General features: G+C 41.0%; 2 protein-coding genes across 2 annotated transcripts in view; one reads left to right on the top strand and one right to left on the bottom strand.

Annotated features, from left to right (window-relative positions):
- Positions 1-1,572, top strand: part of BMP6 (bone morphogenetic protein 6) — a 91,425-nt gene extending 89,853 nt beyond the window's left edge. The window contains exon 7 of the mRNA XM_065667392.1: positions 17-1,572. Coding sequence (XP_065523464.1) covers positions 17-166 — 150 coding nt within the window. The 3' untranslated portion in view covers positions 167-1,572. The remainder of the gene's footprint in view (positions 1-16) is intronic.
- Positions 1,394-27,796, bottom strand: TXNDC5 (thioredoxin domain containing 5). Its single transcript, XM_065667393.1, has 10 exons — positions 27,483-27,796; positions 22,457-22,606; positions 19,593-19,698; positions 18,241-18,337; positions 14,838-14,953; positions 12,522-12,608; positions 9,035-9,175; positions 6,107-6,189; positions 3,856-3,985; positions 1,394-3,083 (listed from the first exon to the last, which is right to left on the bottom strand). The coding sequence occupies exons 1-10, from the start codon at positions 27,725-27,727 to the stop codon at positions 2,961-2,963; spliced, it is 1,278 nt and encodes a 425-aa protein (XP_065523465.1). The 5' UTR covers positions 27,728-27,796; the 3' UTR covers positions 1,394-2,960.

The following is a 27,796-nucleotide window of genomic DNA, read 5'->3' as shown; positions in this document are numbered from 1 at the left end:
TTCTTTTTGGCAACAGGTTCACCTTATGAATCCTGATTATGTTCCCAAACCATGCTGTGCACCTACCAAACTAAATGCCATATCTGTTCTTTATTTCGATGATAATTCTAATGTAATCTTGAAGAAATACAGGAATATGGTAGTAAGAGCTTGTGGATGTCACTGACAAACAGTCTTCACATGGACTATGTGATTCTACCATGAACTTCCATACCACCTTCCCTGCTTTGATGAACTACCTACCTGACCTTGGAGAAAAATAATTGATGGACCACCTTTCAGAACACCATGTATGTGCCTTGTGGGAGGAAGGGGGGGTGAGGACTACACGCTGGGGTGCGAGCAAACTGCTGGACTTCTTACCGACTGACCCAATGCCGCGGAGGCTGCTCAGCATTGCAGAGCCAGGGTGCGCAAAGCAGTGATATGCCCACACGTGCTTTATTTGTCTGGGATGGTCTTAATCTCACATAGCAGCTTGGCATTTAGCAGGTTTGGATGTGCGCTGCAGTTTTACCAGTGGGGGCATTTAGCAGGTTTGGATGTGCGCTGCAGTTTTACCAGTGGGCACTGGACACCCAAAACAACTGAGTCTTTTTAGGGACATGGGGAAGGATGAGGGGAGAGACAGGGGAAGCTAGGGTAAAGAAAGTGGTGTTAGTACTTCAGGCTTAGAGCATCCATCTTGTATAAGATGGATACTAAAAAATTCCTAAGGTTAGGAATTGTCTTTTGTCTAGAAGGCCCAGTTACTACACCTAGCCTGTTAGGTGACATGACAGTAATCATCTTAAATTGTGCCAAAGCAAATGTTTCAGTTCTCTTACTCTCCAAGCACAGTTTAAGTCAGTCTGATCCTAAGAGCATAAGGTGGCTTGGCTGCACCCTGTGTTAGGAACATTAGTGTGAACTCAGGCGCTGGCTGATCTTTCCCATTCACTACTAGACTGAGAAGTATAACTTCATACACTTGCTCTTATGCAAGTTCCTTCCACTCCCCATGTGGAGCTGCGTCATCTACTACCACTTGCCCGGGAAAGAAGAGGGGATGCTTCAACAGCTGTAATTCAGATGTAAAAGTTTAGGGGCCATTCATTCTCTGGCTGGACAACTTATTTACAGGAAGACAGCATGTCAACAACATAGGCAAGTCTTTGGCCAACCTTCCCCAATCAACTCACACAACTAACAAACTGGTATAAAGGATACATTCATAGTGTAGCCACCGTTTGTCTAGCAGAAGCTAATAGCAAATTGTTCTGATCAATATTAAACTTGTATTAAATGCACTTACCTCTAATTCTTGCATTTAAAAGGCTTCTTGTAAATACAAGCTATAATTTATTGCACTTGTCACTGTATATTCATTGTGCTGTATCATTTATAGAAAGACTGCTTTTTTAAAAAGTTTTTATTTAGAAAAATCTCAGTGTAAACAATTGTACCACTCTGATTTTATACAAGAAACTCATGAGATTGTGCTTCACTAGAAAGTTGTTAAAAACATGATAATAAAGGCTTCCTTTAAGGCAGAAGTATACACATTGATCTAATACATCTGCCAGTACAACACTTAGCTTTCGCTGTGGCTTTTTCACCCTCACACATTTTTAGATTGAACAGAAACAAAAGTTCTGGACAGACAGTGAAGTGAAGTGAAGTACCAGGAGAAATTCACTGATTTAAAAGTTCATTGCTGGTTTGCCTTTTTTTTTTTTTCTAAAAAATACCCAACCTACTCCATACGATGGACAAAAATGAGCACCTTGACAGTATAGTCAAATTAGCCATCCTCATTCCATGAGTTTCTATGTACACAACATGCAGAATTCAGTCCTTGGTTTGCTGTTCTCTTTGTATCACGACAGTCTCTGCAGTGTGAATTCTTTGGCTTTCAGTTATTTCTGACATGGAACACCTTAAGCACCAAAGAATATATCCATATTATAATCCAAGGCACCACAGAGCACATGGTCCTGGCATTCAAACTTATCAACACTTACAGCTTCAAAAAAGGTTAAGGCTCAAGGAAGAAGAGTGGGGAACTATTTTACACTATTGTAGAAGAGCTGAATGGGGAAATAAAAATTAAACATTGTACTACTCAACACAAAGTCTGGATTCAGGCGAGGGTAGGAAACACATGTCATCAGCTCTGAAGTCTAACTGATCGTTTACTATTAACGGAGCAGTTATAATAGCGCCTATTCACTTTGGCTCTATATAAGTAGAGCATAGTTACTCCTCTGGAGCTGGACAGAAGCAGCCTACAACAATACACCTGACACGTGTACACTATGGCATCAGTAATGTTCAGGCACATGTTACAGTACCATCACTTTCATTATGGCTAGACCTCCCATGCTGAGAGGATTAACAGGTAATAACCAGCTCAGGGTGGCCTGGTATCTTCCAAAGGTGTGTGTATTTTCAACCTCCCATGACTTTCCATTTCTTACAAGAGCTATCCTAAGACAAACAGGGTATAAGTACAGTTGTAGAGGCAAAAGTGACTCAACACAGCTGTAGCTTTTACCTTTCTAGTAATGGTAGGCAGTTTGTAAGGATTACTTTTGAACCAAATTTAACCTGAATACAAAAATATTCTACTGGTGCCCTTAAGCTGGTTTTCTTCATGTATTTTAGTCTCAAAGGAAACCATTTACACTTCATTGCGGGAAGGCAGAAATGCAGTAATACTACCAATGCTGAAAATATTCTCAGTTTGCACAGTAACTACTTGTTACTTTTCCTTCGCACACAGGGTAGGATGTCTTTAAAATGCACACAGAGGGAAGATACCAATGTTTAGTACATTCAATTTCCTAAAAACAAAGAAAAAACCCCCACCCAAATCCCCTCCTCCCCCCAAATATACTATTTGAAAATTAGCAATGATTGAAATCCCTCAGCTACTGTACAGAGACAGCCAGGGATGGAGCATCCAGACTTGACTTTTATTACAGTTCATCCCTTGCCTGACGCAAGACAAAGCTATGCAGTGATTCAAGGTCTCTCGTGCCATTGTGTTCACTGACTTTCTTTCCACCTCGGAAAAGCAGAAGTGTAGGATAACCACGTACCTTCAAAAGACACACACACAACAGAGACTTGTTACAGATGTCAAAATTCACTGGTATCCTTCACTTGTATTTACCCGACTCTGACTGAAAAGACACCAAACCCCTCTAAAACAATAAACTACTTTAACTGAGGGAAAAAAAAGCACCAAACCAACATAAACACCACTCCAGAATTTCCAGTTATCATATTCACAAAGTCCAAACAGACATGCTTATCATATAGTGACAGAAAGGTGCAATAAATAAAACTAAAGCTTATCAGAGCAACTTGGTCTACTGGGAGGTGTTCCTGCCCATGGGAGTGTGGTTGGAACTAGGTGCTTCTTAAGGTCCCTTCCCACCCAAACCGTTCTATGACTCTAGGCTAAGTGACTGGGATAATACATGTTAATCTAGGCTCTTGGAATGGCAGTTCCAGCTCTATCGTCAGTTGTCTGCCTACCAGTACCAAAAGACTTTCATTTCCCCTAGAAATAGAACTTTGCATTAGCTATAGGAAGACTGCTTTGGTGTGCTCTCAGAGAGGGAGGCTTCTTAAATTAGGCACTTCTTCAGCTTTATCGAAGAATGAGAATGACCAAGTCTGACAAACAGGCCAGGAAAGAAACAGTGTCACCAGGTGCTGTTCTAACTACCTCTTGTTTGGCTAACAGAGAACACAGCTGTGCTGTCACCAGGCACCTGCAGCGTAGCAGCAGCTCTGCTGCATGCTGGAGCTGCTAACATTTGGTACACAATACTATCCTGTTCATTTCAGATCTTTCACACTTACAGAAAATCTGCTGCAGACGTTACGTTCCACAGTACAGTCTACTTCTGCTATTTTGACATCAGTCAAACCTGGAAATTGCTCTTTGGCAAGGTTCTCCCAAGTTGGAGCCAAGTTCTTACAGTGACCACACCTAGAAACAAAAGAGGGAGATTTGTTTAGCAGATACACCTTTCAGTTTATCTATCTATCTCTACTGTCTTGCTGCAATGGATGTAAGTTTAACCAGCTGCCTTTCCTATCCCCTAATGATTTGGCCCTCCAACTCCCTTGCACTATTGTGTCACTCAATGAGCTAAGAAAACGAGTGATTTTATGTAAGTAAAGCACTGAAGTAGTTTCTGGCTCTCATTCGTCTCATCTGGAATGCTATTTTGGATGTTCAGTGCATTAACATTTTACCCTACAGAAAATACGAAGCCAAGTAAAGACGAGCACAGAGGATATTTAAATGAGGAAAAAAACCCAACCAACAAACCCACATTTTAAGTAAGGCATAGCATGTCTGTAGTACAAATTAAATTTTCAGGTAGCATGTGCTAAAGCGACATAGCCCAAGTTTAATTATTTATGAGATTTTAATTTCCCTATTTAATTTCTTCCAGTTCCTAATGGCCTCCTTGTCCAATATATAGTAAAGTATTAATTTTGTTTATATTTTGAACTTGGCTTAGCCAAGTTCATAACTTGAACTTCTTATTACTGTCTTCCTTCAAGAATAATTCCCAAAGCACTTCAGACTTTAAAGCTGCATTGCTCATTCTATTCTAACCCAGCTGCAGCTTATTTGGGTTAGTGAAAAAGCCTCATAATTGCCTTGAGACTGGATCAGGGCATTTACAAAAACAATAGAAGATGTCTCAGCCAGAGTTTTCTTAATGCAAGTCAGTGTATATTTGAGCCACCTTGTTAATACACAGTGACAGCATAAAAGCATTTCTGACCATGCACAAAACCTACTAGAACAGGCTGATTTTATGCTTACTATGCAAGTTTACATTAGTATTTATCCAAAACGAACTGAAAGACAGAACTAGCAAGCAACATAATAGTGTTTGATGAGCCCTACACAACTTAATCCATTTGGAAGAGAAGGTCCTTTATATGCAGAGCACTACAACTGTATACATAAGCCTGACTTTCAAAGCTAAAACTAGGATAGCAGCTACATAAATATAGGAAGTATTTTCCTCAATGGTGGATTTCTGAATATTGCAGCAGGGAGCACACACTGGTTTATGAATCTGATTGCATCCTGAACCACCACGTCTCAGCTGACTACCCAACACTGATGGCATCTGTGAGATACAGCAGCACCCCATCAGAATCTCATGAGATGAGGATGTAACTTAAGTGCAGTATTAGTAAGAGATGTTAATTAAAAAGGGAGCCTTTATCATCTCAAACTCTTCCACAAAATTTTCTCAGATAATGAACTCCTATATGTGCCAACAAGCCCTGTGTTCAGAAATCAGACTAGGAACTGCTTTGTGCACAGGCGTAAACTGCATTTATCAGCCAGTTCTCCTGGTAGTGTGGTAGGAGCGCATGCACAGATTCTGTACCAATCCCTCATAGCACATAGAGGGAATAAAGGGAATGAAGAAAGAGCACTGAACATGAAGGGGGCTATGTGTGTGCATATGGGCAGAATATTTCTTAACACAGTGGTGGCAGATACTTGCCCACATCCAAAAGCAGGTCTTTCAGATATAAGAGAGTACAGAAGTGGCTCTCAGGCAGTAAATCACACAGGTAAAAAAGGTGACAACACTGGGAAAGACTGCATCATTGAGATTACATAAAACAACACTCTCCCTGGTACTTTTTTGCCTACAATAATAAATACATTCATGCATTCATGCCTACTCCCAAAGTTAAGCTGCAATCTTTTGATACTCCTGAGCATAGTTAAATATGGGTTGCATTTGCTTGTGTTGCTTTGTAATGGTGACCTTCCACTACCCCAAACAAAAGATATTTTTATATTTCATACATGGCATTAATGGGATGGCTAATGATGAAATCAGTGATGTGTTATCTTTCACACAGAGAAATACAGCTTCATCTCTTCCCCCACACCAGGCTTCCTTCTATTGGCTGAGAGACTGGTCAATGGATGAGAAAGATGGCATGCAAGTTTCATTAAATTCACATTTTAGATCCAGACAACAAATACAATACTACACACAAAGACCTAAATGCAACGTCAGTTTAGGCCAGCAATAATCCTGAATAAGATGTATGAACTTACCATGGAGCATAGAATTTAATAAATGTGATCCCCCTAGCAATGGTTGCATCAAAGTCTTTTTCAGAGAGAGAGAGCACTGTAGCCTGTTCAAAAAACAAACATAAAAGTGTCAAAACCTTTTGTATATGCAACATCAGCCAAATGAGCTTTTAGCTACCTGAAAGGGAAACTCAAACTGGAAAAGATAATGTTACTGATAATATAAATGAGTAGCAGGAGTACACCTCCTCAGCTACTTTCCTCCCCTGGAGAGCTGTAGAGAAACGTGTATTTCACAGTGAATCTCATCCATAACTGGAAAAACAAAACATCCCTGTTTTCAAGGCATTTGCCTGTATCCAAATTTCAGTTCTGGGGGGAAGATAAAAAGAAAAAAACCCCACCACCTTCATTATAATACACTGCCATGAAAATGTTTGAAGGAACAGCCCTGAGAGGAGTTGGCTCAGAGCACATAATGGCCATAAATGAGAGTTTAATGAGGTATTCAAGGCATACTATGATGTCTTGACAGCTGTTCTCCCTCTGCTATATCCCTGCATTACATACATAGAAGAACACTCTTACCAGAAACACGTATTTGTCTGTCAAGAGGACGTCACCACACCACACTCGCACGGATGCCAGGAGTAATTTTTACTCCTGATAACATCAGAAGCAAAGGCATGGGAGTGACGGGAGGCTTGCACATTGCTTACAGACAGTCTTACATGAGAGCACAGAACCACAACAAACTTCATTTTTTGTGTGAGACTCTTAACGGTGGGAGGGATTAAAAAACAAACAAAAAACCCCCAAACAAATCTCAAGCCTATAAAAGCTTCAAATGCAAATGAAAGCCAAACAGCAGTATAACTGACAGTATTACCAATTCTACTTTAAACATAGTAAGAGTTTTATAAAGAGAAGCCAAAAGGAAATCGAAATCACAAATTACCCAGTACCTTTAAACACTTCATTAAAAAACTGCTAGTTCATGAAATTATTATTTCATTAAACTTAAGCGTTACACCCTCTAAAGAACTATTTAGAAATTACACTTCCTAATAATTAAATAATTACAAATAAATTAAGAAGAAAAAAATACCAGTAAATAGTATTCTTCTATTCTGAGTTGCCTACAGGGTTATCAGATGTTCCAGACATCATTTACAGTCTAACATGCCAAATCTGAAAAACCCATAAATGCCGTCTTCCCCATGACCCACACAGTAAAACAAATACTAAAGAGCCACAGATTATTATCAGAATAGTAATGTGAACTGTATAACCAAAAAAAAAATAAATTTAGTATCAGATAGCTCAATTTTAGCTTGGTTTCTTAAGAAAAGGCATCTTATGCAATCACACAAGCATCTTTTGATCACTCTGCCTTAATCCATCTGGATAATTATTGAGTAATTTTAGTCATGTCTGGTAGGAGAGAAGTCTCATGGACATACAGTACAGCTTCTGTGAAATGACCGGCAAGTACTTGGCCTATGTAAGACATGGGGGAATCCATGTAGGGGCTCAACATTGGGACACAAACTTGGAGTCTGAACTCAATTGCTTTTGCTGCCTGTGGCACCAGCTGTGGGCTGTTGATTGTGAATGCTGTCAGTGTGTGCTGGCTACATGGGCTAGCACCTTGTTTCAAAATTCACAAAAACAAAACCAGAACCCAAGGTGCATGAAGATGGGCAACCCTAGTGGCATCCAAAGCTGTGTTGTACAGTTGCAAAGACAAGTGGAGCCTTACACTGTGCATACGATTATTTGGCAAAAAGTCCCCTCACAATTCATTCCTGTTTGCATGTGTGCTGGTTTAAGGTTTAAGTGGGAATCTGCATCACATGTGGTTTGCATTATCTCTATAAAAATAGAAAACCAACTAATTACTTTCTGCACTGTACTAACACCAGCTTCTTGGGATCTCCCAAATATGAGGTCAATTAAAAAAAAATAAAATTGAAGGGTATGAAAATTGCATACACATATCATGTTTGGTAAGCCACTTATGAAAAGTCAACTGGGAAGGGCAATATTCTCCTGTGAGAAGCTGCATATAAACTGCATTTCTATAATAATGTTGATGCTTTTTAAGTACGTAAGTTTATTCTGCATCACAAGGGAGTGTAAATCACAAGGGAGTGTAAATCACTGTCCCTTATTTTCTAGGCAGAAGTATGTTTTCCACATTTCCTAATAGAGTATGCTTGAGAACCACCCTTAATTTCTCAGCCTCACCAATTATACATTCATCTACAAGAAAAATGGCAGACGAAATACCAAAATGATTATAAAAGAAAACTACACAACATCAAGTACAACTATGCAAAGGTGATAAAAGTTATTCCTGTCAATTCCTTCGCAACACTCACAACCCCTGTAGCTCCTACAGCCAGGATTAAAATAAGCCTCCCAGCCCAAGGAGTATTCTTGTCACAGGACATGTTCCTTGCCACTTTTAGATCAGTCTTTATAATCTTTGCTTGTTTATTGTTTCTGCAGATAGTTTATAAGCATAGGACCCTGGCCTTTTTTTGGGGCTTAGCAGCATGTGCCATCTTCCTGAGTTCAAGTGAGAATCTTGCAAGAAACATTCACCTCTATACTGATGAAACATGCTGTCATACAGACCAAGAAGCCAGCAGTTCTGCAGGCTAAAAAAGACCACACTTCTTCTAGTTAAACCATAAAAACAGAGCTCAATTTTTTTTTTCCTTTTCCTTTTTAACCTGAATTCATCAGGTTAATAAATGCATCACTAGGAATTATGGTCTGATTCCACTCCTTAATTACTAAAAAAATAACCAGGAAAGTATTTGGTAGTTTACATCTAGAAATCGCCAAGCTATCAGAGAGAGAAATTCATGGAAGACTCAGATGGGCTGCTGAAGCAGTTTGAACACGTCTAACATCGCTGCAAAGTGCAGAAACACTTACCTCAACATGGGTGGGTTCTGCGGGTGGCTGCGGGGCTTCAGCAGGTTTATCTGCTGGTGGCTCTTTCCCAGAGCTCTGTAGCTGGGAATCCACATATTCTTTTAAGGAGTCGAAGTCCCTTTTCCCTTTGTACTGGTCATTCTACAATTACAAAACAGTTTGTGCAAGTGTATATATGCAGTTAATCTAGCAAATAAATAATTAGGAAATAACTACCAGAAAAAACTAACACAGCCAAATGCAAGCATATTCACAATACATATGATTAGCTAGTCGTTAAACCTTTCCACGGCATTCCATACACTCCATATCTTCAGCATTTGCCATAGACTCTTCAGTCCCAAAAGGGAACAATCTAAAATTGCCTTGAAATGAAAGGTATTTCAGAAACATAGAAGCAAATTCTAGGAACTTTTCCACTTTGACCTTCATCTATCACTCTAGTCAGATCTTTCAAGGTCTTTGGTGGGTTTTTTTAACCTAGAAGCTACTGGAAGAAACAACAGCTGATACAATAAGTAGCTATCCCTGTTTCATGGTGGTATCTGTTACCACAAGAGCTCTGTCCAGTGCTTTGACAGGGCTGAAAGACCCAACTTGCATGTCACCTGACTACATAGTTGCTGATCAACACACTTGTCACACACTCTTGGAAAACCCAAACAGTAAGGCAATGGTCTCCAGGCAACCAAGTTAACCTAGGAGCAAGAGACAACAGCTGCCTGCTGTGGGGCAGGTATTTCCAACAGCACCAGTCTCATGAAAGTCAAGTCACACCTTTGAACCTGCACAGAAAGCCCTCAACCAGCAAGATCTATGAGAAGCCATGGTTTGCCTTAGTTGCTTCCCCGTATCTCAGGTACTTTCACAACTCTAGAGAACAAGAAATCAGAGCACCTCCGAGCAGTTTCTAGTCATTCAAATCTACTGTTGGCCATCTCCAAACTGGCTCTTGCGTGACTGCCCATACTGTTCTTCGTGAAAAATCAGTGCTATTTTCTCTGTTCAAACAAAAGACCATCTCTTGGAGACACTATATATCTATTTTGAGTAGAATTTATGAGTTTTGATCCCATGAGGTGTGGGCTAGAACATACATTCCCTCTCACAGATGAGGAATAATCTTCAAGAAACAGCATGCAATCTTCCGTATGTTGGAAGGAAGAAAAGACTCCTCTTCAACTCTTTCCCACATTTTTGGAACTCTTTCTAACACTTTTGTCATTCATAATGTTACTTGTAACTATAGCTACTTTCCCCACACTGGTCTAAATCACAAAAGAATTAATCTAAGATGATGAAAGAAGCCTGTACCTGCTTATTTGCATCCATTTCAGCAGGGCAGTGGCAATGCCCACTCATTCCTCCCAGGGTTTCTGCTGCATCTAACCAAGAAGTATGGTGTGATGCCAGACTTAAGTTGTAACAATAGGGCTGGACAATAGGGCTGGATGGCTGAAGCAGTTCTCCTCCTCCTCCTCTCCATTACCGAACAGTATAAGAGCAGCAAGAGAGATTTCCAGGAATTTCTTGATCAGATTAGTGGAAAACTGTTGTGGAGTTTTGTGGGGATTTTTGTGTTTGTTTGTTCTTTTGTTTGAATATATTGTATCAGCCCATGAAGAAACGTGATTCTGGTGGCAGTATGCCACCAGGGAATACCACACTGCCAATGGAGAAAAGCCAGCCTGATGTCAACCAAAATACATTGTTCAGACTAACAGCTGAGATTCAGTTTTAGCAAATACAAGAGCAGTGATCTGACTTTTTCTTTCACTGCACTCCTGATGGAAATAACTGAGCAATTCAAACCTCAATAATTACAAAGGGTCAAGAAAAAATATTGATCTGGCTGGTCGAGAAAAAACACAGCTAACTTTTCTAGATGAAGACAGCATGGTTCTGGCAAGGTATCTTGCCATCTGTAGCTATCTGAAAAATAAAAACAAACCAGGTGAAAAACTATCCTGGATAAACAGCAAAACACTTCCCACATTTAATTAACTGAAACCACCTCTAACCTTGGGCACACCACCATGTTTGACTTGAGCATTCCCTCAGCTTCCATATCTGCCTCTGAGATGTGCCAGTCACCACTGCTCAAGCAGTAACAAGATCATGTATTTCTGGTGTGAATCAGGCTGGAATTCAAAAATCCCAGCGCTGCTTCATTAAATTCTCCGGAGTGTCTGATCTTACAGGGGTGCTTATGCCAAACCTCACAGGCACTGGTATGTATTTATGGCTAATTTCTCTTTAGAGCGCCAGAAAACTGCCACAGGCAACAGCCACTAAACTGGACTGAGTAGTAAAACAACTCTGACACCGCAGATGTTCAAAAGGAATGCAAGATGAATGCAAAGCCCTCCAAAACTCAGCAGATAAGAGCTGAAAGAAGAGTTCTAGGTTCTCTGCATGCAGACCTGTTTTTATTTCTTAGATTGGTTAGGGTTGGAAGGGGCCTTAAAGATCATGTAGTTCCAACCCCCTGCCATGGGCAAGGACATCTTCCACAAGACCAGGTTGCTCAAAGCCCCATCCAGCCCAGCCTTGAACACTGTCAGGGATGGGGCACCTGCAACTTCTCTGGGCAACCTGTTCCAGCATCTCACCACCCTCACACTAAAGAACTTCTTTACATCTAATCTAAACCTACCCTCTTTCAGTTTAAAGCCACTACCCATTGTCCTGTCACTACACGCCCCTGTAAAAAGGCACAGATTTCTTGTAGGCCTCCTCTAGGTACTGGAAGGCTGCTCTCTAAGGTCTCCCTGGCTTGTTCTCCAGGCTGAACAAGCCCAAGTCCCTCAGCCTGTCTTCACAAAATTGGTGCTCCAGCCCTCGGCTCATCTTTGTGGCCCTCCCCTGGACTCACATATTTAATTAATCTTGAAAGTGTGAAACATATGATAAGCAACACTACTATTTATATGTTTATTTGCTGCTGCTTGTGTACATGGTTATTTATAAATATTTTACTTCAGAATATTGTAGTTTTTTTAATTGCTACAAGGAAAAGTGTCAACTGGGCCCACAGGACTTTCGTTGTCATATGAAGTGTTCAGATTTATAAGAAGGAAATTACATCACTCAGGTACCACTTACAGATGAAAACCTTGTGACACACACTGTGAAAATTATATACTTTTAAAATTATTTCTATGTCATCCATGGTTTTGTGTTCCATAGGAGGTAAGGTATTAAGATGAAGGAAACCCCGATTTCTCTTGCACAGTAGAATAACTGGAGATCCCGTTTACAGATTTATGAACATCGTATCAGTTAGTTGCAGAGCGTAAAGAGACAGAAAGTATCTTTTATTTGTAGATAAAGTATACCTCTTCCAGTATCCAACTGAACCTCCACCACCTTTTCTCTCACAAGCAAACTTTCATATATACCCTCTTGATCTAGTTTTCCCATGACACACAGTCCAAGTATTATTCAGAAAAAATGGTCTTATCTTTTGCTGAGCTTGCAGACTCACCTTTTCACCGTTCCTAAACCACAGGAGCGTGGGATAGCCACGAACTTGGGTTTCAGAGCAGATTTTGGAATGCTGGGTACAGTCAACCTATAGTTTAAAATAAATAAATAAAATAAATAAACAATTGAGTGCATAAAATAAACATACAACAAGCATCATAGCCTCCCTGATGTTTACAATCTCAGAAAAATACAGGAACAAGCGATACAGGGGTTGGCAAAATTCAGTACCAAGTACTGCCTTGAGAATGATTATGTCTGCCTTCCTAACAGTGGTTGGGTTGTATAACTGAGAGGCTCTGTGTCTGCTTGATTATTTTATTACTTTGTTTTAGGAGGGATCAGGGAGGGAGGTACGGACAAGAAAGAAGTAGTAGCAGTTGCAAAGAACAATGAAGACATAATTAAATATTCCAGTCAAAAAGTACTTGGTATTCTCAATGAATAAAATCACTGTATGAACAATAAAATACAAAATGCTAATGTGAGAGAGCTTTAAAATGAAGATATACTGGCTCATCCATTTTTTAGAAGCCTACTCTTCAAAGATTTCAGAAGGCATGTCAACAGCTACCAAGTTAACTTTACCGCAAGGGAAGTTCCAAGTGCATAGCAACATTCAATTCTAATATGTCATAAACCAATCTGTAAAGTTATCAGTTTATCATATTTTTTGAAGCAGGAAAAAAAGATAACTTCAGCACTGGAGTCACTGCTCGACACAGAGTTTGGATTATGAATTTTATATTAGAAACACTTTGCTCAAGATCACTGAAGATCAATTCTAAAGATTAAAGAGCATCCTGTCAGTGATATCTCTGCTGTTAATTCTATTAAAACTATTCTCCCAAAATACATGACGGTCATGGTTCAATCTTCTCAGAAACAGGCATGTTTCCTGTTTACTTACAGACTTACAATCCTAGCCAAGACATGTTTCAAATAGTTTCACAAGGTATACATGTTCACAAAATTGATTAGGCATCCAGACAAATCTCAGTGGCTTTATTAAATGGAACTACCAGTAAGAATAACTGCAAACATGACAGACAAGTGAATAAAACAAAACTTTTGGAATTTTTTTGTTAGTTTTTCTCTGGGTAACAGAGAATGATAACTTCAAGAAGCTGCTTAAGCTAAGCAAAGATTTTACCAGACAGCAAGCAAGGTTCTCAAAAAGTAAATCAGCAGATGCAACATTTGATATAGACAACATCAAGGGAGCAATAGCCTGCAGTATTTTATTCTAGAGAGAATTCAATTTTAAATCCAGGTCTCAATTTTTTTCATACATAAATACATGTATGTCTTCTCTATGAAGTTCAGCTATGCTGCCCTGCTCTACATCTACAGCGTACCTCAATTTGTGGATTTTCAAAAGCATTAAAATAATAAATAAAAAAAGTCAAGCTCATCACCCCCAGTAACAGCGAAAGTGCTATGAGGGCAGAGGCAGAGAAGACAGCTGAGTTTTTGTCCCTCTGCAGGACTGACAACACTGTTAACCATTAGGCAGTCTTTCAGACCACTGGTACCACTTGGAAAGCTTAAGGATATGGAAGTTGAGCCCTGTCAGTTTTCCACTGTTGGCAAGTACAGAGGGATTCACATCATGAGCCACCTGGACTTAGGTATGGGTCAGCAAATAAAGCCAGTAACTGCAATTGCCAGACCACCTCCATACCTCAGCACAGAAGTCACTCCACGTACAAGTAACAAGCTCCCATGGTAAATACACCACAGAACCTGGTTATCAACCCTAAGAGAAATAGTAAAGCAGGACAAGATATCAGTTTTTAAGGTGAAGACCTCCTGTAACCTTCAGAAAGTTCTAGGGAGGTAAAGGGGAAAAAACCCAACCAATCAAGAAATAATTCATCATAAGGAGCCCTGAAGAGCTAAAGCTTGTTAAGGAATCCAGTGTGTTAAATAGCAAATTAAAAGTCACCTTCCCATTCAAAATAAATACTGACATCTATCAAGTTCTGAAAAAGGGGAAGCATAATAAAAACAAATCTCAAAATATTACTCCATGCATATGAAGTATCGGACTTATTCCCGTCTTTCTCTCTCAAATACAGGAAGCTAGCTGTGTTTCTAACAAGTCCTTGCTTAATATAAGGGAGTCCTGTCAACTGTGGATGCATGAGGTGGGGAAAAAATCACCAAATTAAAATAGAAGCTGTGACTATAGAAGTATTTAAGAGGTGACAAACAAACAATTGTTATTTGCAAATCAAAGCACAAAAGCTATGATACTTGGCTGAAACATGCAATTCACACAAAACATCTTTTAGATGAAGAGTACTTCACCTACCTTGCCAATCTTGACAGTTTCTGAATGCTCAAAGGCTTGAGCCAGCTGTTCCCAGGTTGGGGCCAAAGCCTTACAATGACCACACCAAGGGGCAAAGAATTTGATGAAGTGATTACCTTTTAAGTCGAAGGGGGAAAAAATAAAGAAAAAAAGAAAAAGAAAAAACACATTTAACTCATTTGGAATGAATCTGGCTGCAGTTAAAGACTAGGTTCTAATCTCAGACTGCAAATTTATCATGGTATTTCCTGAATTAAAGATAGGAAACACGTAAATCAAAGGCCAGGACAGAATGCTTCAGCAATTAGCTTTTCCATACTGTATGCAGTCCCAGTGTTGCCAATTTCCCTGAAAATCCAAACAGCTTCACAACTTAAAGCCAACAAATGAGATATTAAAGCTGATAATTTTAACCTAACCATTGGCCAAAATGTCTAATTCTATCATGTCCATCACTTGACCTATTAGAGAGTAGAAAGAACCACCAAGGCATGTGTGTTCATAACACCATAAATGAAAGCAATTATTAGACTTAAACTCACATATTCATTAGGAAACACCACTGCATTAAGCCAATGAACTACCTAAATCATTTTGTTCAGCTTTACATTCCCTTTTTTCTGCCCTGCTCTTTGTATTTTCATGTTAACTACTCAGGAACCACTGCCTTTAGTAGACTGCTGCAGTGGTTTATAGAGACTTTCAGCTTAAAAGTATAATCTTAGTTGCAGAGTACTATTTCCTTCAATTTCCTTCAAGTAATTTCCTTCAATTAATTTCCTTCAATTGAGATTAGTATTAATTCAAGATGCTGCACTGTTTTGCACACATCAAGGCAAGACTGTTAATATGAAATAAAAATTAACTCAATTAAAACAAAGAAAAAAACTAATTTGAAGGAAACAACAGCAACTGGAGAATGGCTTTTTTTAACAACTGGAGAATGGCTCTTTCTAACAAAAGTATTCATAATCCTTTGAAGACTACTTTTGGGCTGATACTACTAGAATTCATTTCCAATTTGAGGGCTTGTTCACAACAGGAGGTCAGGGGAAAGACATCACAAAATAACTAGGAAATGGAAACTGCAGTAATACTGTACTTTAACTTGCCTGGTCTGCGTATTCAGTCAAGCAAACTGCAAACTGAAATTTCTTATGAATAAATATCTAGTCAAAATCAGCTATTCCATGCCACATACTCTATGATATACCCTCCTCCACGACAGAAACAAAATCTTTTTTACCCTAGAACATGAAAAAGGTAAAGGGAGACTTTTTAAGAATGAAAGTTAACCTTCTAGCTGGAACTGCTAAGCCTCCTGTTAAAATAGTTTGATGTCCAAGAGGAGACTGGTGATGAGTGGCATCCCTCGGGGGTCAGTGTTGGGAATGGTGCCGTTCAACATCTCTACTGGCAACACGAACAGTGGGATTGAGTGCGCCATCAGCAGGCCTGCCATCAACACCAAGCTGTGTGGTGCGGTCGACGTGCTGGAGGGAAGTGATGCCATCCAGAAAGACCATGACAGGCTTGACAGGTGGGGCAAGCACAAACCTCAGGAAGTTCAGCAAGGCCAAGTGCAAGTTCTTGCACCTGGGTCAGGGCAATCCAAGCACAAACACAGGCTGGGTGGAGAATGGATTGAGAGCAGCCCTGAGGGGAAGGATTTGGGGGTGTTGGTTGATGAGAAGCTCAACATGACCCAGCAGTGTGGGCTTGTAGCCCAGAAAGCCAACTGTATGCTGGGCTGCATCAAAAGGAGCGTGACCAACAGGTTGAGGGAGGTGATCCTGCCCCTCTATTCTGCTCTCATGAGACCCCACCATCAGAGTATGGCATTCAGCTCTGGAGTTCTCTCAGAAGAAAGATGTGGGCCTATTGGAGCGCATCTAGAGGAGGGCCACAATGATGAGAGGGTAGGAGAACATCTCCTGTGAAGACAGGCTGAGAGAATTTGGGTTGTTCAGCCTGGGGAAGAGAAGGCTCTGGGAAGACCTTGTAACAGCCTTCCAGTACCTAAAGGAGGCCTAGAAGAAATCTGGAGAGGGACTTTTTACAAGGGCATCTTGAGACAGGACAAGGGAGAATGGCTTTAAACTGAAAGAGGGTAGATTCAGGTGAGATATAAAGAAGAAATCCTTCACTGTGAGAGAGGTGAGGCACAGGAACAGGCTGCCTCAGTAAGCTGTGGCTGCTCCATCCCTGGAAGTGCTCATGGCCAGGTTGGATGGGGCCAGTGATAGGGATGTTGGAACTAGATTGTCTTTAAGGTCCCTTCTAACCCAAACCTATGGTCCTATGACATTTAAGTACTGAACTTTCTGTAATTGAAGTCGGAGAGACCTCAGCAGCTTCAGAAATGATCATAAACCTGCTCAGCCATTGGATATGACCATGAGAATGTCTCCTCTATGAATGCAAATAGATATATAAGAAAATTACAATAAAAATATTAAAGCATTTAAAGATACACTAAACTTAGCTATCTTCTCAGACTGTTAAGTTTTATAATGCTTAGCATCTCCCTGGGAGCTTACGGAAAAATTCACAAAGAATTTTGTTGTAATTCTGTGCTAAGCCACACAGGCTGGGAAATTTTAAGTTAGCTGCATAAAATGCTCTTTTACACTTGAAAATATTTCTAATCAATGAATGATTGCTTTAAGAAGCTCAAGTATCCACCTCACTGGTGGTATCACATGGATACAGATGTTAATTTAATCCAGCCTTTGTTTTTTAGGAAAACAGAGATCATCTCTTGTTATAACAGCTCAAAGTTGTATGGTAAGATTCTTCTCATTCTCTAAAAAAGCCATCACGTGGCTGGTAAAATTTCCCATGTTAGGTATTGATCCTGGCATTAATTTAAAAGCTTCCAGACAAAATATTTTTTTAAATGGCCAAACAAGTGAAGTGTTTTGCCCACATGAAATTCTGGAGGAAGAAAGCTAAATAAGTGGCCAGACTGGAGTGGGATGGGGCAGTAAGGATGAAGTGGGTGGATTATATTTATCCAGAACAGCAGTCTGGGAGTAAAAATAAGCCAGCATCCAGTGAAAGAGGAAACTGGACTGGCAAAAACATAAAGTGAGTGGCAAGGCACTCTAGGAAAGAAACAGTTTAGTCAAGCAAGACCTGTTAGCTTCTTCCATGTGATTATGTGCCTTAGTTTTACTGCCTTCTGAGTGGGGTGGTTTTCTTAAACTTTTGCATGGCATGCAATGCGTAAACACACTACTACATTTTTACACAGTCTGTAACTTTAATCCTCTTTCACTAGGCATCACCGGAAAATAAAAGTGGAAAGGAGGTACCTTGAAAACTAATATTTATGTTGCAGACTTCCCACTATTGATGTCTCTGTAAGGAAGGGTCCCTTGCTCACGAGAAAAATAGTTACCTTCTGCTATGTGCATCTTGAAATTGTCTGCTGAGAGTTCGTACATTCCCTGCTTAGGTTCAGGGGCTTTTGGTGGTTCCACATCAGATTCTGGATCCTATTAATGAGAAAAAAAAAAAACACTTTTATTTGCCTTGTACAGTAAATAAACAATATTTGATTCCTGTATCACACCATTCTCTGGTAGTGTTGTAAACTCTGAAATTTTAAATTCCTACAGCAATGTCTTTATTTAGCTTGATTTAGATATCATAATGTTTCCTAACGAACAACTACTTGAAAGCAAAATGTGAAAAAGACAACCACACAGAAAAGAGCTAGCAGAGCTAGCAGTCACTGGAATTTCACCATGCTGTAGTACAGTGAGAGAGCACAATAACTGCTACAGCATTCATCACATCACCATATATTAGTACACTTAGATTACGTAACAGTTCCTTCCTAGCATCACACATCTGCCATTGCACCCGTTCCAGTGGTCTTTGGGCTATTTAAAAATAGCTGGTGAAAAAGATCTTTTCTTGCTCCCCTATTGCCAGAGAGAGGGACCTAATGGCTCCATGCAGACAGCAACAATGGGAATAGAGCACACACTTCATAGGTATAACCTGCAGCAAAACCATTGGCACTTCGTCAAAAGCAACTTTCTAGGTATGAGGGTCAGAGCTGGAATGAATTTAAGAACCTCAAAGTACATGTCTTCAAATATTTCAGCATTTACTGTTTAATTAAAAATACCATGTTTGTTTCAATATAATCACATTCTAACTGTGGTTCAGCAATCGTTACAGATTTATCCAGATTAGCAAAAGCAATCAAATTTAATTTTAGGCAAGGCCTGGCTACTTTATGTAAATGCTATCCCTAAACTCAAGGGTTTTCTTAGAGATAGTATTAGCTTAACTTACCCAACTGATTATTTTAAAACCTTTCTTTAGGCTTCAACATTATCAGACTATCTGATAACTGATCAGCATTCATGATTTAAGAGGTAATTAAGCCCAACACAAATGCAATTTATAATGCATTATAGCTAAATTGCTCTTCTTAATCTATAAACATTATGGCCTACAGGTGTCAACTGAATTAACACTAAGAATTGTATCTTAAAATGTCAAAATGCTAAGCATTTAAAACTGTTATGTGCTGTAGTTTTAAATACAGGAAACAAAGGGCAGGTTACAGGATGACAGTTTTAATTATTAAGCTGACTTATATGGAAGCTGCTTCATATTGTTATTGCCACCTGACTTTTATTCTCAGGAGCAGATTTCCTCCTGGAAAACGAAACTTAACCTATAGAAATTACAGATAAGCAAGTTTGCAGGAGGCAATATTGCCTTTTCACTTACAGATGGTTCCTCATTTAGTTTCTCCAACATCCAGTTTTCCAGTGCCTGGAAGTCCCTAGGGCCTTGATATTTCAGAGGTTCTTGTCCTGGTTTAAGCAGCTTTAGGCTAAAGGATCAAAATGTAGAAAAGAGTGAGGTGAAAATTTCCACACAGGAAGCATTCTTGGGAAGCAAACATGCTTTGCTAATCCATAGCAACACAGCTCAGGCTAAAGCAACAGCTCTCTTGACTATTAATATCAGCATCAGGCATCTCCCTCAACTTAAAAGGGTCATGGCTAGAACTCAGGATGCTTTTTCCTGAGTAATTCCCACGTAAGCTTTTGAAGGATATTTTAAAAACAGCAAAAAGAAATACCATGTTAAAAATTAACATAGACTAACACTACTTCAGCCAATAAAGCAATAACAAATAAAACATTCCGGTGTTCAATTCTAAGGTTATTCATTCATAATGCCTATGAATCCTAATTCAGTTTGCCAAAAAGCATCAATTTTGTTTTGCTCAAACCTCTGCATCACCAGAGAAGAAATATCCAATGCTTATCTTCCCAGGAATTTCTTTCTCACATTTCATTCCATGACTGCTCTTGGAATGTAGGACTTTTCATGTGGTATTAAAGTATTAAAAACATGCTCAAACAGGTCAATAGGTCAAAGAGATAAGTGACTACTAGTAGGGATTCAAGACTAAATGATTATTGACATTTAGTAACAGCTACCAAAACTTTTCCATAAACTACCTAAAGCATTTACTATTAAATATTTACGTTAAAATGGGAAATACATTTGGTAAAGGGGCAATACTGACTTCTGACCTAGTGTTATCTTTAAAGCAAATCATAGTTTCAATCACTACTGTCAACTAGCCCTCAGTTCTCCTTTGCAAGTTGTCATTTTGTACTGCTTTTTGTTTTTCTCTCTCTTCTTGTTCTACAGTTGGAAAAAATTAACATATGAAAGTGTTGAAAACACACATAATACAAATATATGCAAAAGAAATAGGAACTCCCACTTCCACTTTTTATTTAAGGTATTCTTGAATGTTCTTTGTGATGATAGAAAGTAAAGTGGGGTTTTTTTTTGGGGGGGGGGGAGGGGCAGGAAGCAAGTTCATAATAAGAAGGAAACAACAAAAATGAAGCAGAATATCTAAAATGCACGTCATGGTAATACTTTTGAAAAGTAACAAGAAAAAAAGAGCTTATCAGCTTAAAGAGCCATCTACACCTTTATTTTCTTCAAATGAGAGTAAGTTTCTCTAGTTTAGTTGAGAGAATATTTTGCAGCACCAAATAATCCTCAGACAACTGTACTAACAAGCAAAGGTATCTGCTCAGCCAGTTTTACTCTCTGGGGGACGGAAACGGGATGCAGCCTTTCCTTTGACGGGTGTTTGGAAAAGCAGTGAAGGGACCAGCACATCCTGGACTTGCGACAACCCCTCTGTGCCCAAGGAAGCTGTGAAATTTCCTTTGCTGGAGGTTTTTAAAAACAGGCTAGTTCAAAACTGACTCAGACAGGAAGAGAACTGGTATCATTAATTCCCCTTCATCTCTGTATTTCTATAACTAGCAAATGACTGCCTTATCATTTACACTTTTCAAGTGGACAAAAGTGAGTGCTAACTATTCCTAGATATCCAATGACCTTGGGGGGGGGGGGGGGGGGGGGAAGCAATCATATGTCCATACATCTTTTTCTTACTGAAAGTATCTGCCAATCTTTCTATTTTACAAGGAATAGCACCACAATAAAATCTATTCAAATATGCAAAAACACAAATACGCAGTTTTGGGGATACCAGAACAGAGTTCTATATTCCCTGTTTCTGAGTATCACTAGTGGAACTAAGACACAAACTGCCCTTAAGGGCAATTCCTATTTCAACAAGGACTTACCTATTTATAACTCGCAACTTCTACTCAATAGTACTCATCTGCATCAAAGTGGGTGCAGCCAGGAGCATATGTTAAATTTAGGCTGTTACCGGGGTCAGAAGTAACACTACACAAAGTGAGTAAAGGGTGGGAAACTGAAAATACAGGCTGCAGGAGGGCTACAGATTACTACATTCTCCACCTGTTCCCACTGAGATGAGTAATTACTAAAGTGCTTGAAACAATCCCATTCATTTTTGCAAGAAGCTTTAAAGAAGACATAAGTGAAAAAAATCCCTCTACTCCTTTGTGGCAACTAAAAAGGGAGCACATGTGTTTAACCCAGAAGTACTATACAAGCTGGCCTCTCATAGATATTCTAGATCATGTTCTGCCTACCAAAGTTGAGGTAGTAAGCCATATACCCTTTATAACAGGATAAGTTTAACAACCTCAAACTCCAAGTGAATTTCTCCTAGATCAGTACATGCAAAATTACCTAGAAAAGATCTGTATAGCATCACCACTGCTATGCTAGATAACAATATTAATCATTTTACAAGAATTAACTTCACTCAAAAATTTAAAAGATCATCTATACATGAATTATGAATGGTGCAGTGTACTGACAAACTTGTCACAAGTTCTTTTGAAAAGTACCATTACCAAAGATCAGCTCTATCATGCATATCACAGCTGTGTAATGCACTGTTGCTTGAGAAAGAGGTACTCTCAGAGAAAAGAAACAGAGAATTCTGGACTTTGTTTAAACACAGCCATCTTCCAAGGTATAAAACAGCTTCTTTAAGAGAGTAAGAGTAGTAGGTATCACATGATTCTTGGTAACATGGTAAAACAGCTTAAAATGTGTTTCATATATTGAAACACACCAGAAAACATAGCTTAGAAGTTAGCTTTAACAAATTGGCAGAGTATCATTTAAAACTAAAAAAGAAACAGGAGTAGACATCCTTTTATACTTACGTAGGGTATCCTCGGACACCAAATTCAGAGCACAGTGGAGTATCTGTAGTACAATCAACTTTAACAACATAGACCTGTGGGTTTTCCATGTTGTTGTATTTATCTCCCAAATCATTCCAAGTTGGCTGGAGGCGCTGACAATGTCCACACCTGAGACAGAAGGAACAAGAGCTTAACAGTTGCTTAGAGGAGAATGAATCTATGGAAAAGTTATATGCATAATGGTTAGACATTTTGATGCATTTAAAAACAGTCAAGTCAGAAGTCTTCCATACTCAAGCATTGTTACACTAAGCAACAGTCAATACCATTAAGAATTGTAGGGCACTGCAAACACATGCAAAAATCAGGAAATGACAGCTTCTTGCTACTATCTTTTTACATTACAAAGCCTACTGAACACCCCCATGAATATAGTGAGGCTATTAAGAAAAGCGCTCAGTCTTCCAGCTTTCCAGAAAAATCCTGCGAGGCTGTCTAGCTTTCTTTCCACTCTAACATTTCAATACACTGCATATTTTAGTGGCAGGTAAGAAGGTAACGGTTTCTAGCCTTATTGTAAGGCCACTTGTGCTTGTGCAAGTCACAGGAACTGTAACTCACAAGCCACAAAACATATCAGGGCTGATCACAGAATCACAGAATCCCAAGGGTTGGAAGGGACCTCAATAGATCATCTAGTCCAACCCCCCCGCAAGAGCAGGGTAACCTACAGTACATCACACAGGAACTTGTCCAGGCGGGCCTTGAATATCTCCAGTGTAGGAGACTCCACAACCCCCCTGGGCAACCTGTTCCAGTGCTCTGTCACTCTTACAGTAAAGAAGTTCTTCCTGATGTTAACGTGGAACTTCCTATGCTCCAGTTTACACCCATGATGTTTGGACAGAATCTCTCAAAATCCTCCTATACCACACTTTGGCCCAGCAGCACACCACCAAGTATTTACATCTGCATATACACAGAAAAGTGTCCTCATACAGTTGCTATAACAGCAGGTTCCCAGAAGCAGAAAATCATCATTATTCTTCTCACAGTTTTCTTAGTCTTTCAAGTCATTCTAGTAATACCCTATTCCTGTAACTAGATGAAAAAATTTTAAGGAATGGATTTTCATTTCTCTTTAATGGATGCTTTTACCAACCCTTTAAGACATCTAAAAATACATAACTGCATTAACAGAAAACATTTTCAACCTGACAGTATGAAAGCTCTTATCACCCTTTGCATGACCTAAGCAGTCTGCTTTGTAAGTTACAATCAAAACACCATTAGGACTTTGGAGAAAGTTGCTCCCATTTAAAACATTTTCACTTACACTACTGGATTTGAATCCACTTGTAGAAAAGCTGCACGGATTCGCACCTTTCCAGGTATCCTGATATCATTAGGAAAAAACCCAAACTAAACCAAAACCCAAACCCCCCAAAAAATACAGATTTACTTTAAGATAATGTCTTCTGACCTTAATAAGGTCGTGTAAGTCAGGTGCAGCATCTGGGGTATCCCCACTATATGGGGAATTCAGACTTCCCATATGATCTTATTCTGATCACCATGATCTCATCATGGTGAAGGGACACCATGTGTTATTACTAAAATTACATACTCCTTAAATATTTAACTTCAGACTGAAGTCCCTCTGTGGTCAACTCTTTCATGGAGCTTGGCTTAAAAGCATTTTGGATTCCATGGTCATGGGGATTTTAAACACCAAGTTAATACTAACTGCTCTTAAAAAAAAGAACATGGAAAACTAGGCAATCTCAAGTAATTCATACATTAAGTCAGTGGGGTTGGAGGAGCAGTCAGAGCAGCAATGATGGAGAACTGGACATCAGTGAGGAGTCCTGCTCTTCCCTCCCTTACATAGGCTAGGAAGGTGTATGCATTCATAATCTCTGTTTACAAATATAACTGAAGATCCAAAAGAGACTAACAAGGCTGTATGAAAGACTCATCCTTCTGAAAAACAAAACCAATCAAATCCAAAACCCTACTTCTTGTATGCCACTAACATCAGGAAATATGGATGAAAGAACCTGATTTGTAAGAGTTTGCAGACAGGTTGCCCAATTTAAATCTGAGCAGCCATGTGCCACAAGTGCTCATGCATGGAGATTATTTTGCTGTGGTAGTATCTACAGAGTACCAGGCTGTTCTACCTCATGTTGCCAGGTCAGTGCTCCACCCACAGTACCAGCACTTCTCATCTGCAAAACTGGATGGTGGACTTCCGGGCAAGATGGGATGTAAAGGTACACAGGGACCATACATGTCAATCTGCAGTAACTGATAAGCTCTCTGCAGTCAGTGAGGAATACAGACATTTCCAGAAGCCCTCAGAAGAGCTTGAGCTCTGCAGCTAGCAAGGGCAGCTCCACAGTAAAATACAGAACAAATGATTATCCAGTTAAAAATGTTCATAGACCCTGGGATAAACAGGCATAATGGTATAAGTAGCACAGGACCAGTCTTGCTCCAGACAGAAGAATCCAGCTAAAGTAAAATCCAGCCAACGGAGTTACAATTCAACAGCAACAAGCTCTGGTGATCAAGTCCAATTCAGCTAAGTGGACTTCCAGAGGTTTACCAAGAAACAACATATGTTGAAAAGATATGTAACGGTCACAATAACACAATGAAACTATTCATCTGAGGCTCTCTGCAGGTAAGGAACCATGGGAACCTCATTCCTCTGTAGACATGCAGCTGGCATGGCCAACATCTTAAGAATATCTAGTGTCACTAAGAGAGTAATCTGCTCATAGTTCTGTCCCTTGCCAAGTGCAGCTACCAAGGAGGACAGCTTGATAATTAAAGACCTTAGACATCCAATGGCAAATGACTTAGGACGCTCTCTTTTTGGACTAGCCCGCATTATTTGAAACAAATGTAGGACACAAGTGTGTACCGCTGCTGTCTGGGAGTGAGGCCCTCAGCAACATTTGTGTCAAGAATCTGGAAGAGCTGTGTCGTCTCCAAACCAACTCTTACTGGTAGCATTGACAATGCAACATCAGCAGCATCCACAGCAATCTGATAGGAAATCCTAGCTTAATGTTGGATTGTTTGGCAGGCTTCTCCCTTGTAACTAAAGGGAGCAGTGCCAAAACCCATGCCTCTCTGAGAAGCATTAGGAGATTAGCACATTAATATCACCTAGGAATAGGGCAAGAGGCTCTAATATAGCCTCCGGGGCTGTCAGGGTGCCACCTGATCCCACTGATGATAAAATACTGGTGTGATTATAAGCACCTCTCTCAAGCACCCAGATGTTCCCTTTGTCTTTCTCTTCCCCTTGGACCTGAAGCCTCGCCCTGTTGCTGCCTGTCAGGAGTCAGAAGTCCAGACTGAAGGCCCTCAAGACCCAGATATCTGGAGGACACTTGCTATGGGTGAGAAGAATGTTCAGAGAAGCCACAACAAGCCTGGGAAACAATGCAGCTCCCTCACTCTTGAGTTGAGCAGAGATCCTCACAATGGCACAGCATGGTCCAGGTTTGCAAGGCCAGTGTACTCTTTGATGCACACTGAGGATGTGCAGCATACACTGGACTCTGCAACAGTGCTTTTGGCACAGGATCTCCCACAGTGTGCTGAAACAAAGCCCATCTGGTTTTAGCGATGTCTGTGAAATAATCAGTCAAACCTCAGCCAGGCACAGATATTATCACCTGAAAACAGAACAGAGCAGAAGCACTCCTGCTCTGCACAGGCATTTCTTAGGCCTTACAGCAGCCCCAGGCACAGGTCCTTCACCAGCAAGTCAGTCATCCTCCGCTTCTGTGATCTTCAGAGAACAAAAGCAGGCATCTGCTCTTTCAAGCTTTTGCTTAACATTTTCATACTGCATAAACAAGTTGACATTAATAACAGAAAAAAAGTAGGAGTTCCTCAGTTTTGAAAGGAAATCCTTCTCTGCTATCAATTTCAAAGAGCGTCATGACTCACATCTAAATGGCACCATGCACCAATGGACAACTTAGGATCAAAACACTACTTTTGCACATTGTTCCCTTTACTAAATTCAAGAAAACTTTGAGAAAAACAAACCCAATTAATACTAACAACACAACTCCCAGTAAGCTACACTGGATCTCAGATAAAAAGGGTAGGGGAAGAGATGAAGAAAACAGAAGACTATCAACAACCACTAGAAAGGCTCAGGGATGAGAAGTACCGCCCGGTGAGAGTGTAATATCCAGCAAAGCCCTGTTCTCCCACTCAACTATTCTTGTGTCAAATATATCAGTTCTGGCCATAAGCCCACTTGGTCTCTTGCCAACGTGAGAACTCTTCAGCTCTGCTACTGCTACCTGCAGCCTTGGGGACACAGCACTATCATTACAGTGCTCCCACTGCGCGTTTATCTTTACATTCAGTGATTGAAAGAGAAGATAACTTGTTGCAACCGAAGCACTTGTGAGACTTGAGAACACACAGTAAATGACGGTCACCAAATCGCAACCGCTGCCACACGCAGAGGCCGCGGGTTCTCGAGCTCTTTGAGGCACAACGTGAAGCTGAGCCCGGGGGTCGGGGCCGGCTCCAGCCCATGAGAACCGTGCTTGCCCCCTCACTGCCCGGCCGAGCAGCTTCACGGCAGGCCCCAAGCGGGAGGCACCCACGGGTGCTCACGGGGCCGCTTCGGGCGCCGATGCATTCCGCTGCCAAGGGCCCTCAGCAAAGAGGGGGCCACCGCTGACCGGCCCGGCTGAAGCCTCCGACAGCGCCAGCACGGCCACGGAGGCCCGGGCTAGGCGCACGCGAGGCTTCAGTTCCCCCTCCGCGGCCCGGCGCTCGGCAGCTCCCGGCTGCCACTGAACGCGGGCACCCCCCGCCGCCCCCAGGGGGAAGGTGCCCGCCTGGCTCCGGCTGGTGGGACTCGGAGCGGCGCGACCCCGAGGCCTCCCCCGCCGCCGGCCCGGCCGCCTCCCGCCGCCACGTCAATAGGGGAAGAGGCGGGCAGGAGTGCGCCGCGCCGGGCCGGGCCGAGCCGAGCTCCGCCGCTCCGGATACCCACCACGGGGCGAAGAACATGACGAAGTGGGGGGCGGCGGCGGCGCCGTGCCGCAGCATCTCCGCGCTGTAGAGGTGCCGCCCGTGCGGGTCCGGGGCCAAGTCCGGGTCCTCCTCCGCCGCCGGGACCGGGTCTGGGTCTGGGCCCGGCTCCGGCTCAGCCCGCCCCGGCCGGCAGTAGAGGACGGGGCCCAGCATGGCCAAGGCGAGGAGACGCCACCAGGCCGGGCCGGAGCGGAGCGGAGCCATCGCAGCGCCGAGAGAGCGAACGGCCGAAGCCCCGGGCTGCTCCTGCCGCTCCTCCCCGCCCGCCCTACT

The sequence above is a fragment of the Lathamus discolor genome, chromosome 2, assembly GCF_037157495.1.
Source record: "Lathamus discolor isolate bLatDis1 chromosome 2, bLatDis1.hap1, whole genome shotgun sequence".
NCBI lineage: Eukaryota > Metazoa > Chordata > Aves > Psittaciformes > Psittacidae > Lathamus > Lathamus discolor.
The sequence above is the reverse complement of the archived record's forward strand: the minus strand, read 5'-3'. Positions and strand labels throughout refer to the sequence as shown.

What these genes read in the sequence shown, in the direction of transcription:
- TXNDC5 (XM_065667393.1), bottom strand. Translation starts at nt 27,727, where the DNA reads ATGGCTCCGCTCCGCTCCGGCCCGGCCTGGTGGCGTCTCCTCGCCTTG. An exon ending in AACTAAATGAGGAACCATCT is followed by an intron (nt 18,338 to 19,592) that starts GTAAGTGAAAAG and finishes TCTCATTAATAG; the next exon opens with GATCCAGAATCTGATGTGGA. An exon ending in CAAGATGCACATAGCAGAAG is followed by an intron (nt 14,954 to 18,240) that starts GTAACTATTTTT and finishes TCGACTTAAAAG; the next exon opens with GTAATCACTTCATCAAATTC.